Source organism: Nuphar pumila, chromosome 7 (genome assembly GCF_984573655.1).
Source record: "Nuphar pumila chromosome 7, dmNupPumi1.hap1.1, whole genome shotgun sequence".
In the NCBI taxonomy this organism is placed as follows: Eukaryota; Viridiplantae; Streptophyta; class Magnoliopsida; order Nymphaeales; family Nymphaeaceae; genus Nuphar; species Nuphar pumila.
Window position 1 is genome coordinate 123,285,479 of NC_143255.1, and position 14,481 is coordinate 123,299,959.

General features: G+C 35.8%; 1 protein-coding gene across 1 annotated transcript in view; it reads left to right on the forward strand.

Moving 5' to 3' along the window:
* AAE16 (AMP-dependent synthetase and ligase family protein) overlaps nucleotides 1-14,481 on the forward strand; it is a 50,083-nt gene that overhangs the window by 25,008 nt on the left and 10,594 nt on the right. Inside the window, exon 5 of the mRNA XM_090015040.1 lies at nucleotides 11,910-12,121. Coding sequence (XP_089871166.1) covers nucleotides 11,910-12,121 — 212 coding nt within the window. The remainder of the gene's footprint in view (nucleotides 1-11,909; nucleotides 12,122-14,481) is intronic.

Below are 14,481 nucleotides of genomic sequence, written 5' to 3' on the forward strand. Positions count from 1 at the left end.
TTTTTTTAGAGGGTGCTCAATCATATGCTCCATTATGTAGAGGATCTTCAATATCATCAATTCTTGAAAACCTATAAATAGAGCTAACAAAACATCCCAAATGTACGCATATATATCATAAGAAAAAGTCAAAGGATAACTATATTAGTTATATATTATGGAGAGAGGATGACCAAGCACACAAACATAAATATATAGAAAATATTTAATAAGTCAATTTAACAATTTTCAAAATCATTTAAAGTAAAAATTAATTATTAAAAGTTATTAATTTAAAAAATGATAGTCATTAATCACTTTAATCATTCATGAAAATCATGCACACATATATCTATCACAAAAGGTATATTAATGCATAACATATATGAATTTTCAAAATTATCAATACTATTAAGGAATAACTCACAAAGAAGTATAAATAACAAATCATTTTTATACAACGAAAGATAATAAAGATTTAAGAAAAGTCAAATACGCATAGATCAATTTTATTTTAGAAGCAACATTAGCCATACAACTAAAAAAGGTCACTTGTGGACCAATTTTAAGAGATAACAATGAAAAACTTTCAACTAACACATGCTTAAAAAACTAACTAATGAAGCCAACAATATCTCAAAAAAATACCACAAAGGCTACAATGAAATATTAATATGATAGTGGTTACTTATGGACCACGGAAAAACACACAAACAACTCACAAGGTAAAAATAATATATCCTTCATTAACAAATACTTAGAAAGAATTAATTAAACTTATGCAAAACATGCAAACGAGTTTAGAAATTTAAAATTTAATGCAAAATGCATGAAAATATTTTAATAACCATTTCTCATATAAGAACAAACTAGTTTAGAAAAATTATGAGGAGATTTAAAAAATCTCATATAACATAATAAATAATATATTTCAACAATTGTTTTTCCATCACAAACAATCGCTTCACTAGACCTCCAAACCTCAAAAAAAAATCTAGTATATCAACTACTAGAGCAAGAACATAGCCATAATGCCACTAAAAGGCTAAAAAACACATAAAAAGTGTGAATAACCAACATCTCTTGTCTATATAAATTGACACTTAAAACAAGTGTGTCAACGACTAGAACAAGAGCATAATCAATGGGTGCATATAACTCACCATATTTAAAATATCATCTCTTATCTATATATAATGATAGTAAAAAATAAGTGTATCAGCTACTAAAACAAAAGTATAATCACAATGTCACTTATGGGCTAAACAAACATACAAAAGTGTGAATAAACATCTCTTGTTTACATATAATGACACTCAAAATAAGTGTATTGGTGGACTGATATACAAAGTGTGAATAAACATCACAGGTTCTTATACGTGTGTGAAAGCACATCTTTTGCATATTCGTGGTCAAAGAATTAGGGCATGTTCTGGGGTTGACAAAGACATGTTAAAGCAATTAAAAAAAGAATAAGAGGAAGCTGAAAAAAAGAAAATTGCAGAGATGAGAAACGATTCGATTAATTTGTCTTTTCCTACTGCTAGTGATATACAAGAAGAGCTTTTAAAGAAAAGAAAGATGAAAAGCAATAAAACAATACGAATGTCATTCAAAAACATGGCAAGAGCAGAAATTGATAAAAAGATTGGTCGATTCTTTTACTCAAGCTCAATTCCTTTTAATGTAGCTAGAAGTCCATACTGAAAAGATTGATTACATCTTTGGCTAATTGTAAATTGAGTGGGTATGTGCCTCCTAGTTCAGAAAAACTAAAAAGTCATTCTTGCAAAAGAAAAAAAATAGAATTGAAGACTTGTTAGAGACCAAAAAATTTACATGGAAACAACATGGAGTGTCGATTGTTTCTGATGGGTGGACTGATATACAAAGGCGACCACTGATAAACTTCATTGCTTACTCACTTAATGGGCCAATCTTTTTGAAGACTGTTGATGCATCTGGAGAGTATAAAAATGTTGAATATTTAAAGAGATTATTTGTCGAAGTGATAAAAGAAGTGAGTGAAGAAAGTGTGGTGCAAATCATTACTGACAATGCTCCAGTTTGCAGTCGTGCAGGAATGAATTTGGCAAGTGAAGATACATATTCACATATTTTTTGGACTCCTTGTGCAGCACACAGTTTAAATTTGGCACTTAAGAGTATATGCAATCCATCAAAAGATGATGCACATGCACATGAAATATGCTTATGGATTGAGAAAATAGAGCATGATGTTCGAAATATTAGAAATTTTGTTGTAAACCATCATCATGCCCTTTCTATATTTAATAGGCATTCTGATCTCAATTTACTGAAAGTTGTTGAAACTCGTTTTGCTTCTCTCATTGTTATGATAAAAAGAATTAAGCAACTCAAGAATGCATTGATGATGATGGTGGCTGTTCAAGATTGAGATTTTTATCGTACTGAAGATGATGTCAAGGCTCAAGCTATCAAAAAATGCATCTGTGATGATTTTTGGTGGGATAAAATTACATATTTTGTTGAATTTACAGAGCCTATTTGGGAAATGTTGAGAGAAGTTGACAAAGATGTACCCATGCTTCATAGAATTTATGAAATGTGGGACAATATGTAAAACCCGGAAATTTTGGTTACAAAATATTTTTTTAAATTAGGCAAATTGGGCCTAGATCCAAATTGCAGATCCAGGACCCATAAAGGGGGTAATTAGGATTAATCGATTTAAACCTCGATTTAATAAATAAATAAATAAAATTTTAAGTTTTTAAATATTTATCCGAGGATCGACAGTTGGATCCATTTGGATCCAACTTAATGGATCCATTTTGATTTCTGGGGCCGAGTTACGGGTCCCGGGTTCGGACTCGAGCCGCGCCCCATGTTACAGCCTTTTAAATAAAAAGGGCAACCCGATAACGGTTGCCCGATAATACCTAACAGGAAAGGAAAGGGGGGGGGAAGGGGGGGTTACGTAGGGCGTAACCGACCTCCCCCCATCTCGGCTAAGAAGGAGGGGGCTTGGGGCTGATAAAGGGGGGAGTGGAGAGGGGGGTCTCGCCCTCTTCACTCAGTCCCCCATCTCTCTCTACTCAGTCTCTCCCTCTATCCCTCTCTCTCTCTCAGTCGGTGTGCGTGCGCCGGAGGAGAGGAAGTCGTCGGCGAGCTGCGGCAACCAACAGTCACCACATGCCACGGCGAGGACTTCCTGTCACGGCAGCAGCAAGGAGCGTCAGCCGCGGCCTTACCCACGTGGTTTCAGCCTCCGATCGCCGGAAAAGCTTCAAAAAGGTACGGGTCTTCCTGGAAATGGGGTGAGGGATCGAACAGGGATTCGATTCCGTGTGTGTGACTTGGGGTAGTGTCCACCGAAAACCCCCATCGGCGCATGTGTCTTTCATTTTCAAAAGGGTAAAAAGGGGTTTTTCAGTGGTCGGGGCACCCGATTTGGGAAAAATCAGGGTGTAGCCCTAAATCGATACCCCGATTTGGGGGTTCCCTGGTTGGGTACCCGTGAATATGCATGGGAGGAAAAAAAAAAGGGAAAGGTTGCCTTCGTATGATTCCTATGTTAATTAAGGGTTTGAGATGCCGATCATAGTTCAAATGCTAAGGTTCATTTCATGCTTTGTAGGCTTACCCAACGGCTAGCCATTTAGGCAATCTACACGTATCTCATCCAGTTTTGTTTCTATTTTTAATTAATTAATTAGTTAATGTTTCTGATAAGAGTTTACCTTTCATGTTTAAATAAGGTGCCATGCATTTTTTGAGTACCTTGCTGTTATATTGGTTTTTAATTGTCTGATTGTTGTGTGGTACTCGAATACTATTTCATTGTTCAGACAAGACAAGGATGCTTGTATACTATGGACACTGGGATCCATGTCAATGCTTTTGTACATTAGCATTGCATGTTTGCTGTAGTGCAGATATACTTTCCCATGAGTATGCACATGATTATGGGATTGCAAGATGAACGATAGAACATGTTAGTTGTAGGAGTCAGTAAGTGCACTAGATGAAATGTGTCCGGGATTTTACTGCCCATTCCAGAAAAGTGGCAAATATATCATATTGTTTGCAGAAAACATTTTTATCTTGAAACTGTCTTCTTCATTTGTGAAACATAGTCAATCTTGGTCATACCCCAGGCTTGTGCAAGACAGTATGAACGACAAGTTCCTTGTTGCTTGGTGTAGGGCTCATATTTTGTTTTCATTTCATAGCACAAAGAGCTTTAATATGTATATACCGAATATAGGTTTAATATGAAAAACATTGAATCTGCACATTTGAACTTTGTACTATCTGTTTATGCAATTACTCAATGGGTTGTAAACTCTTAATGCAAAGGTATGACCATCTGGGACCTCATCATGTATAGTGTTAGGTTCAAAAATTTAGTAATCATTAGAAGTATATTTTGCTAAGATAAATATCGGTTAGTGTTAATTGACTACACTATTAGGTGTTGAACAATTATTGTTAATTGAATACTCTTTTAATGTTAATAAGCATGCCTCTAAACAGGTTATGTCAATTGAATACCTTGGTGTATGCTGAACAGTTAATAGAAATTGTATACTCTGTGATATTCTTATTATCATACCCTATTATACTAGCATACCCGGGTATCCTCTGATTTGATACAGTTGAACTGTATTGCAACAGTATGACCTGCTTTCGCCATACTGATTTTTATTGCACCATTATGAATTTCTTTCACAGCTTTGATTTTCTTGAAACAGTAGGAATTGACTTCACTTGATTTCAATAACATTGACTATTGGATTTTGTATTAGGTTACACCAGATCGTTTACTTTTCCTTACTTATGAATGATTGATATAGCTTCTCTTGAATGTCGTGTACTATTAATATGATTACAAAGTTTGTTGGTGGGGGTACATACATGATGTGAATGCGTGCAGCCCTGACATATAAATTTCTAGATCCGGTTTATGTGCTTGTGTGGGGATGATAACTCATGCTATGAATGAAAGGTTTTATGTATCTACATGATGAGACATGTTTAATTATCATGCATAAATATTCTCATATACTTATGAAACTATGGATGAATGCATGTGTGTTAAGTGATTACATAAAAGCACTTACACATGAATGGTCATACATGCATAGGTCTGTGGAAGCTCATGCACATTGTTAAAATGGTATGAATGAATGTGCATTTGGAATTATGTTGGTATTATTGCATACATTGCAAGTTGTTATGATTTTTGCATACGATGCATCGATGGCCTAGATGGACCATCATCGGCCTGGAGAGCTGTGGGTTTGGTTTTCTTTCACATATGTTTTTAACTGCATCACTTAAACCACATAAGATGGTTTGGCACATTAATACACTGTTCTAGTGGTTTATACGGGCTGAAGTCCTGAATGAGTCCCTGCAAGGGAGGATGCGGGTTTTCACTTTACTTTTGCATATTGTGTTGCAAACTTAAAGAATGGAATTAAATAAAAATATAATGAATAAGAACAGTGTAATATACATTCTGGGATATCTCATATGGAGTATGAGAATCTTAGTTATCCGGTCTTGGGGAGACTGTGAGGATACAAAAACTCCGTGTGCGTTGTTGCCCCTGAACCCGATATTGAGGTTCTTCTCCTGGCCACGGTTTTAGGGAGAGCCCGCCACTTTACCCGGGAGTGGTGTGTTAGTCACAACTATGAGTTTATGGTACCAAGGAAGTGGCACTTGTGGGCGTGGGGTGTCCCTTGTGTCCCCGACATTAGATGTGGAGGTCTAATGTTCCGATGGATGGTGTTGTTTCCTGATATCGGTCGAGGGCTAAGTTGGAACCCAGTAATAAAATATAAATTGTGTGTTAAGCTACCCTGTGAACCTACTTGACCTCGGGGTTTGTACCCGTTTGGTGTATCCGCGGGCCATGGTAATTAAAAAGAGGAACTTAAAGGTGTGTGCATTTAATAGGGCATGTATATGGAAGGATGAAACTTAAATGAAAGATAACAGAAGAAATCATTCATTGCACATAATCATGCATTTTTCTGTTATGCATTAGATCATGCATGTTTGAATCACTCTTGATATCATGACATGATTTGGTATTAACATATGATTGACTTCTTGAAATCATGCTGCAAGGTTTAATTATTTAGTTCCTGATATATATACTGATTTACTATTCTTGATCGGTGAGCACATGCAATTGTTGGTAGTTATAGATATTTGAATGTTGCAAACTTTATATCTGCACTCACTCAAATCACTGCATGAAATCTTATCCATGTTCTTTCTCTCACCTGGTTTCTTTAGAAGTTGGACATGCATCTGGGGATGGATGAGTTATACTTGGGCTTGTCAGCTTCAGTAGAGGACATCGTGGCTCTTTCTTTTGTCTTTTAGTTCTTTTAATTTCTGCAATTGTTACTTTACTTTCAGTTGAAGAAAACCTTGTCTTTAAAATTTTCTTACTCATTAATAAAAGAGTTTTAGTTGGTTGATATGGATGATAATTGCAACTTCGTTTGTGGTGGATGGGCTATCCAATGGAAAGTGGAACTGTGAGGACCCCAGATCTCTGGGAAGGTTTCCGCAACTCTTAGAAAAAAAAAATATTCCGCATTTTTAAAGGGTATGGATTGGGGTCGTTACACAATATGATTGAAAAAGTTCAAAATATCATTTTTAAACATGAGAAGAAAGATATTGCACTTGATGATTCAGAATTTTACAATCATGTACATTCAGTTTTAGTGAGAAGATGGGATAAAAACAATACACCTTTGCATTGCATGGCACACTTTCTCAATCTAAAATACTATGTAAAAAAATGGTTGACAACCGGTGTTGGTCGTGTTTTTTCAAATGAAGATCTTGAGATATCAAGAAATAAAATGATATATTTGGGAAGACTTTTTAATGATCCTCACATGTTTAAGGTTGTAAATAGTGAGTTTGACAAGTTTTCTACTGGGAGATTTGATTCTTTAGCAACACTTGTGGCAAGGGACGGGGAAGATCCCTTTAATTGGTGGGCAACATATGGACCAGAGACACCAAATTTGCAACGTCTTGCAATGAAGTTGTTATCCCAACCTGCTACATCATCTTGTTGTGAAAGAAATTGTACATATGTTCAAATTCACAACATTAAAATAAACAAACTCACTAGTAAAAGAACAGAGAATTTGGTTTATGTTCACTCAAATCTACGATTAATTTCTCGCCACACCAAAGAAGAGTATAGGTACTTTTTTTTCTTTGTATTCAAAGTTTGTATTTAAATATTTGTATTCAAAGTTTTAAGTTAGATACTAATATAGTCATTTTTTGATGCAGTTGTGGGCCATCCAAGAATTGGGATGGTAAATCCAGAAGATTTTGACTTGGAGGGAGAACATAATTTGCATACTCTCAACATGGACTATCTCGATCCTGTTCTTTCCTCTAATTCAGACGATGAGGCAGATTTATGATAAGTTTTGTTGTTTATCACATTCACAAGCTTCTTTATGTGTTATATTTTGGTAAGTTTGTGTTGTTAAGAATTGTTTTTTTTATTTTTGCTTTAAAATTTATAATTTTTATGTGTTAATTTATTGTTATATATATATATATATATAGCCGAGTCCCCGTGTCCAAATTTTTTGGAATTGCACCGCACCCGCACCCATCTGACATAGTATAAGAACCAATTTGAAAAAAACCAATTTTCAAATCAAATCCAATAAAGGTAAATGAAACCTTAAAATGAATATAGTGCAATTATATGCATAATAAGATATCAATTGATGCAATCATATGCATGGTCAATACAAACAAGTCTACTTATGAGACAACAAAGACGTACAACATTAAAGAGGGCCAAAACATATATAGAGATTCTCAAAGAACAAATAAATCACCATATATTTAGAGTTTCAATAGCATGCATAACTATCACCAATCATGAACCCACATATGTCGCACAAGAAATTTTATCACAATGAAACAAATATAAGATTTATAAAGACCATAATGCACAAAAATCTTCTAAGAGTTGCAAAAGTGCACAAGCACTCACACACCTCAAACAAGAGGCAAAAACAAACCCACAAACAGGGCATAAGCACAATAGCCACTTAGGGGCTTAAAAAAATACTCACAACATGAAAAACATATAATCTTTATTCACTAACAAATGCATAATCCGTTCAAAATTATTTTATGCATTCATGATGATAAATCATAATTATTCCATCCAATAGTTATCATATAGACTACTTGTGGCATATACCTAGGAATATATTGCAAGAATATACACAAGCCATCAACTTGAGAATAATTTTTACTCAACAAGACATTTTTCAAAAAAAGGTAATATCACTTAAACATATATGGAATAATACATTCACATAATGATAGAAGGACCTTATAAATGCATGGAAAATATCCATGTTATCACTAAAGACAATACTATGCAAAGAATTTCTAAGATTCATAATATTAAGTTCACAAAACCAATTCATGCTTGGTGACATAATTAAAATTATTAAGGAAACATCATGATAGACTAAAAATCTCAAAGATAAGCCATATATACACATATGAGCATAAGAACAAGCATATACATGCGTTAAGAGATATTCAAGGGAGAAATACAACATAAAAATTCAGTATTTTGAAAAACATGAAATGCATATAAGAATATAAGAAAGCACATACTTTTGTAAAATATAATTTTTCAACGTACATATCCATGATCTAAAACATATACTTTATATATTAAAAGACAACAAATCCTAATTTCGAAAAGGACATTTTAATATAATCTTATAAAAATACCTATCATACATATGAAACCAAAAGGGCCAAAGATACATACCGAAAGGGGAGGACCTTGAATCCATACCATACAAATCTTTTCCAAGACCACGATGCCTTCTTGCTCTCTGATACCATGTCATAAAAATGATACGAATCCCGATGCACTCGAGAATGAATACCAAGAATTAAAAATACGATGTATTTGAATACATACTCACCATAGAAGTAACAATGGAATATAAGAATTATAAAATGAATAATTTCATTAAGCATGAAATTTAAATAATACAAAAAAATGCAAAATTACAAACAACCTCACTACAAACACTCAAAAGCCTAGAAACTACCCATCACTTTGTCACTTTACAAAAGCACAAACCCACCCATATATATATATAGAGAGAGAGAGAGACACAAGAAGGGAGAAGAGAGAGAGTTTAAAGAACATAAGTCTTCTAGCCATTGGACTAGCCTGCAATGACTATAACTTAGTCAACCTAGGTTGACTAAGATATATATATATATACACACACACACACACCAAAGAATACATCCATTTTAACCACATAGAGATGGGTGATGTGACGAGAGGGAGACAAACATGTGAGGGGCGAGTCGAGAGGGAGACAGAGATGCGAGAAGCGAGTTGAGAGGGTGACAGAGAGAGATGAGAGAGGTGAGAGGCGAGTTGAGAGAGAGATGGAAAGAGGGACAAAGGTGAGAGAGAGGGACAAAGAGGAGAGGAGTACCTGAGTTGCATAAAGAGGGCGACACTGCGAGGAGTTGAGAGAGGCGATGCTATGAGGGGCAGAGCGGCATTGTGAGGGGTTGAGCGACTCTGTGAGGGGCTGAGAGAGCTGAGAGAGAGTGAGTCGCGGGGGTCTTTAAAAGAAACCGAAACAGGTCAAGTTTTTTTTGGACCTGACCCTACGCAGTGCGGTACTTGATCCATGGCGTACCCGCACTACGTTTGGTGGCGGTACCCGTGTCGACACGGGTACGACACCTTAAGTGGAGTGTCGGTGTTACATAGCTAGAAAGGGAGCCTCTCACTCCCATTTCTTTATATAAATATGGGGTCTCTTCCCCTTCAAATGTAATGCGTTTTATGTGCATTGTTATTATTCAATAAAGATTATATTTTTATCTTGTGTGTTATTTATTGGTCCATAAGTGGCTTTTGTTTCTTGGAACCATAGTCGGCAAACCTGGCGAGTCGACTCAGGAATCGCCCGAGTCGACCCAGATCGGACCCCAACTGGGTCACTGATTCAGGACTGCCAATCCACATGCCTCTTATGTGTTTTTTTTTCATGCATTTTGTGATTTTAATGCATAATTTCTCATAAAAGAATACTTGTTATAAAGAATTATATCTTTTTAAATCATAAATATTAACAATTATGTATAGTTTAATACTTATATAGCTTAGTCATTATGTCATGTGCTAAATTTAGTGATTATACAATATGAATTTTTATTTTTTCCATATATATAAAATGCATAGTCCTAACTCGTCCGAGTTACCGAGTCAACCCGTTGACTCGCAAGTAAAGGGTTGGGCGATCCGACTCTGAGTGACGAGTTTGCTAACTTTGCTTGGAAACACTTGAGAGTGTGTTTGTGCCCATTGCTTGAGGTGATATATATATATATATATATATATATATATATCAAGGGGACCATGTTGATCAATATGGACCTTTCAGCTGCTTGTGAATTGACAGTCTAGATTGATGTAGGCATGTCCTATCTCCTTGCCTGCCCTCCGTCTCCACCCCTCGTGTTGTGCCCTACCCCCACCTCTTCCTTCCTCTACCTTCAGCTAGGTTGTTAAGCGACCTGATGGTTGGCGACAAACTGTCTCCTTCCCACCTATGCAACTCACGACTTCCCCTGTCCCCCACCCTCTTTCTTCTCCCTCGTTTCACCTTTCCCTCCCAGGCAACCCACCACCCCTCTAGGCAGCTGGTTTTTGGCAGACGACAGCTGAAAGATCGCCAGCCGATTGCTAGCAGCCACCGACAACTCTCTCTCTCTCAGCATCCCTGACCTCTAGGATGACCCAACTGTAAAAGTATCTTCAACAAGGTACTATAATCAAGACCCAATATTCTTGATGAAAGACAAGTGCACACATGCACAATAAGAACATAAAGAACACTTGTGCACAAAAGCACAAATCAATCAATCTCACAAATGCACTAAAAAATGAATATAAGCTTTATTGAACACTTGGGCTTTGACCTAAAACCATACCAAACTCAAGGGGGAACACCCCTATTTATACACAATGAGAGGCCATGGAGGGGCTCCCAATATGATCGTTGGGACCCCTCCAACGGTTTATAACTATTGGATGGCCCAACGATCATGTTGGGTGGGCCCCTCCATGTGCTAAAAGCAAAAAAATTAAAAGAAAGAATAAAAGAAAAAAAAGAAAAGGAAAGAAAAAGAAAACAAAAAGGAAAATTACATACATATTCTCAAAAAAGAATGTGTAAAATGATGAGAATACCCTTACGGCTAAAGAGAAATAAATATATATTATATATATATAATAGGTAGATACATATATTATATATATGTATTACCTTATATATAAAATATATATTGGATTACAAAATTTGATTACATAATTTAACACCGACATCCCTTCCCCCCCCCCCCCCCCCTCCTCCTTTCTTGCACCAGCTGCTTGCTATCAGTAGTCAACTTGATGGCCAATTGCCACACCAGTGTCTAGGCTGGTGGTGGAGGAAAGGGGTAAGGAGGGTGGATCATTGTCGGACCAAGAGAGAGAGAGAATGCACCCAGGACTATGAAAGCACTCAGACAGTCCAGAGTGGGTTGGGAAGTTTGGACCATCCTTGGGCTGGACAGTCTCTTTTCTTTATATGCATCATCATCCATGGAACACTATTATATTAGTTCATGCTTATCATGTAACAATAGTTGATTGTAATATTTTAGTTTCTTTGTAGTTACAATGAGATCTTATTTCATTTACAATGTTCATTTGTTATAGCTTGTCTTCATTTGTTCTCATATTTCATAAAAGACACTGTTTTAGTAGATTATATTCATAATTCTTATTGTTGGAGCTGAAAATAATGACCAGATCTTGTTTTCATCATCAGTGTTGCACTTGTCGTGGACAACCCAGTTTTTTTCAGCAAGTTCGCCTATAGTTTCAGTATTCAGGCAAAATTAAGATTTGTTGTGCTCCTTTGGGGCGAGAAATCATCTATTCATGGCCAAATGGTGGGAGATGTACCAATTTTCACTTATAAGGAAATTGCAGGTATTGGACAAAGCAGCCGTTTTGCTTCAACAGTTTCACAAAAGGAAGGTGATGCTTCCAATAAATTGATACTCTTTAATAACTTTATGCTTCATGAATTATTTGTTTACTGGTTTGGTGACATACTTTTGTTGAATTATCTGGATGTTTACTGAGGCCTTTACATTTCACATGGGGCTAATTTACTGATTCGAATTTTAAAAGCTTTTCAACTAATAAGGCATTTACTGGTCATAGAGCTACCACTTCTCCGTAGGTTATAAATGTTCAATGTGTTGTAGATTATCACAATCCAAATAAATAACTCCAATCTAGGCCCTCAGTCCAACTCCAAGCTGTACAATAAGAGCTGTTAAAATAGTGTATATGATTTTGTATCTAACTGATATATGTATATTTATACAATATACATATTAGGGGTATTTTGGTCATTTCATGACATGTAATAAAATACAGTCCAATAGGAACTGTAGTGTCTTTTTATTTATTTTTATTTTTCTGCCTTTTTATATGTAAGTCAAACTTGACTGTTAGGAGGCAGTCCAACGACTGTTGGACTGCCTCCCTTTCTTGTATGTGAGGCTCTATAAATAGAGCCTCACCACTTCATGTAAGGTATGTTTTTCTAAGCATATTTGTTGGGAATACATAGATTATTATTTTCTACATTGTGTTCTATTGAAGTTTGTGGTTTAGATATCTCTTTTATGAGATTGTTATCGGTCCATTAGAAATCATATTGTATTTGTGCACTTGTGTAGCCCTTCATTGGCATTGTGATTGTGCACATCTTATTTCATTTCGCTGCCATCCACCCAATGCATATGTATTTTTTAGCATGATTTACTTGAGAAACTCTGTGACCTTATTTCCAAACTGCTGCAGAGAGCTTTCAAGCATCTGATATGTTCTCTTATGTCTAGCCAATCTTTGAGAATCTTCTTGGAAGGGCATTTTCTCAAACCCAACCACCAAGACCCAAAGAAGTGATAAGATATAAAGAATGATTGTCTGGGAGTGCCAAAGGAAAAAAATGGGTCGCAAGGCTCCTAGGGGAAACTCCATACTCCATTGGTTACTCTGAAATCAAGTCCAATTAGCCTTCTCCAAGTGACCCCACTTCCATCATCAACCTTTAATGTTGCTTAGCATAGGCTGCATGGTTGGTTATCCTAAGGAGAATTTGAGTGGAGCAACCTCTAGTTTAGTGAAGTGATTCCTATGTTGCCTAGCGAAAGCTTGATAATCAAAAGTGCTAGGCAGTGCGTAGGCATTGCCCCCCCTAAGCACTATGTGGCGTTGTGGATAGAAAATCCAGGAAATCATATTTTTATTTGAAAAGATAAGTGGTATCTTTGAAATGAAATAAACAAAACTACAATAGTGGCCACTAAGGGCTACAAGAAATCACAAACACAAAGTGGTCACTAATGGACCAAATACTCTCCCGCAAAGGAGATACACAATAACACTTCACAAGAGAGCCAAAAATAAAAAAATTTGATTGTATTAATCCACAAAATGCTTAGACAAGCATGCATTACAATAGAGAGAATGACCCTATTTATAGAGCCAAGCAACAATGAAGGGAGGCAGTCCAACAACAATCGTAAATATGACTGTTCGGAACAGTCCACAGTCCAACAGCTAGTTGGACTACCCCAACAGTCATACTGACTGTAAAACAAAAAACAAAAAACAAAAAACAAAAAACAAAAAACAAAAAAAAAATAAAAATAAAAATAAAAAAAAAGCAAAAAAAAACAGCCTCTACTAGCCCGTCCCTATTACAGTAGAGAAAATGACCAAAATACCCCTGATATATATAGTTCCTCCTAATGTTGGGAGGGTGTGGATGACTTAGTTTTGGATGTTTTGAGGTATGTACCAGACCCTAAATATATGTTCAACATGGACCATTTGCTAGGAATTGACTCTTTGATCATGTTATTCGATTAGAAAACATTATTTTTTGAGTTTTGAACATCTTGAAAACTTTTGAGTCTTGAAAATCTAGAAAATTGTGGGTCCTTGATTTTTGAAGCCCTTCAAAACCCTGGTTACATATCATAATCGGATGATCAAAAAAGTCATTCCTTGTTGAACACACAACGTAGATCACATATGTAAGGTCATTTAAGAAAGTAGAAAAATAAAAAACTAGCACATCTACACCCTCCTAATGTTATAAGGAACAAAAAACTTCTCATATATGGTCTAGGTTTAACTAACTTGGACCAAGACCACTCTTAAATTTGAAAACTTTTATGGATCAATTGCCATGGGTTTGTGGTGGAAAACTGTAATATAAGGGTATTTTAGGGTGGGTTAGTAACTTCAATGAGAGAATAAGGAGAGTGATAAACTGAGAGATGTGGTAGGTCAAGGGTTTTATCAGTTTGTATGGT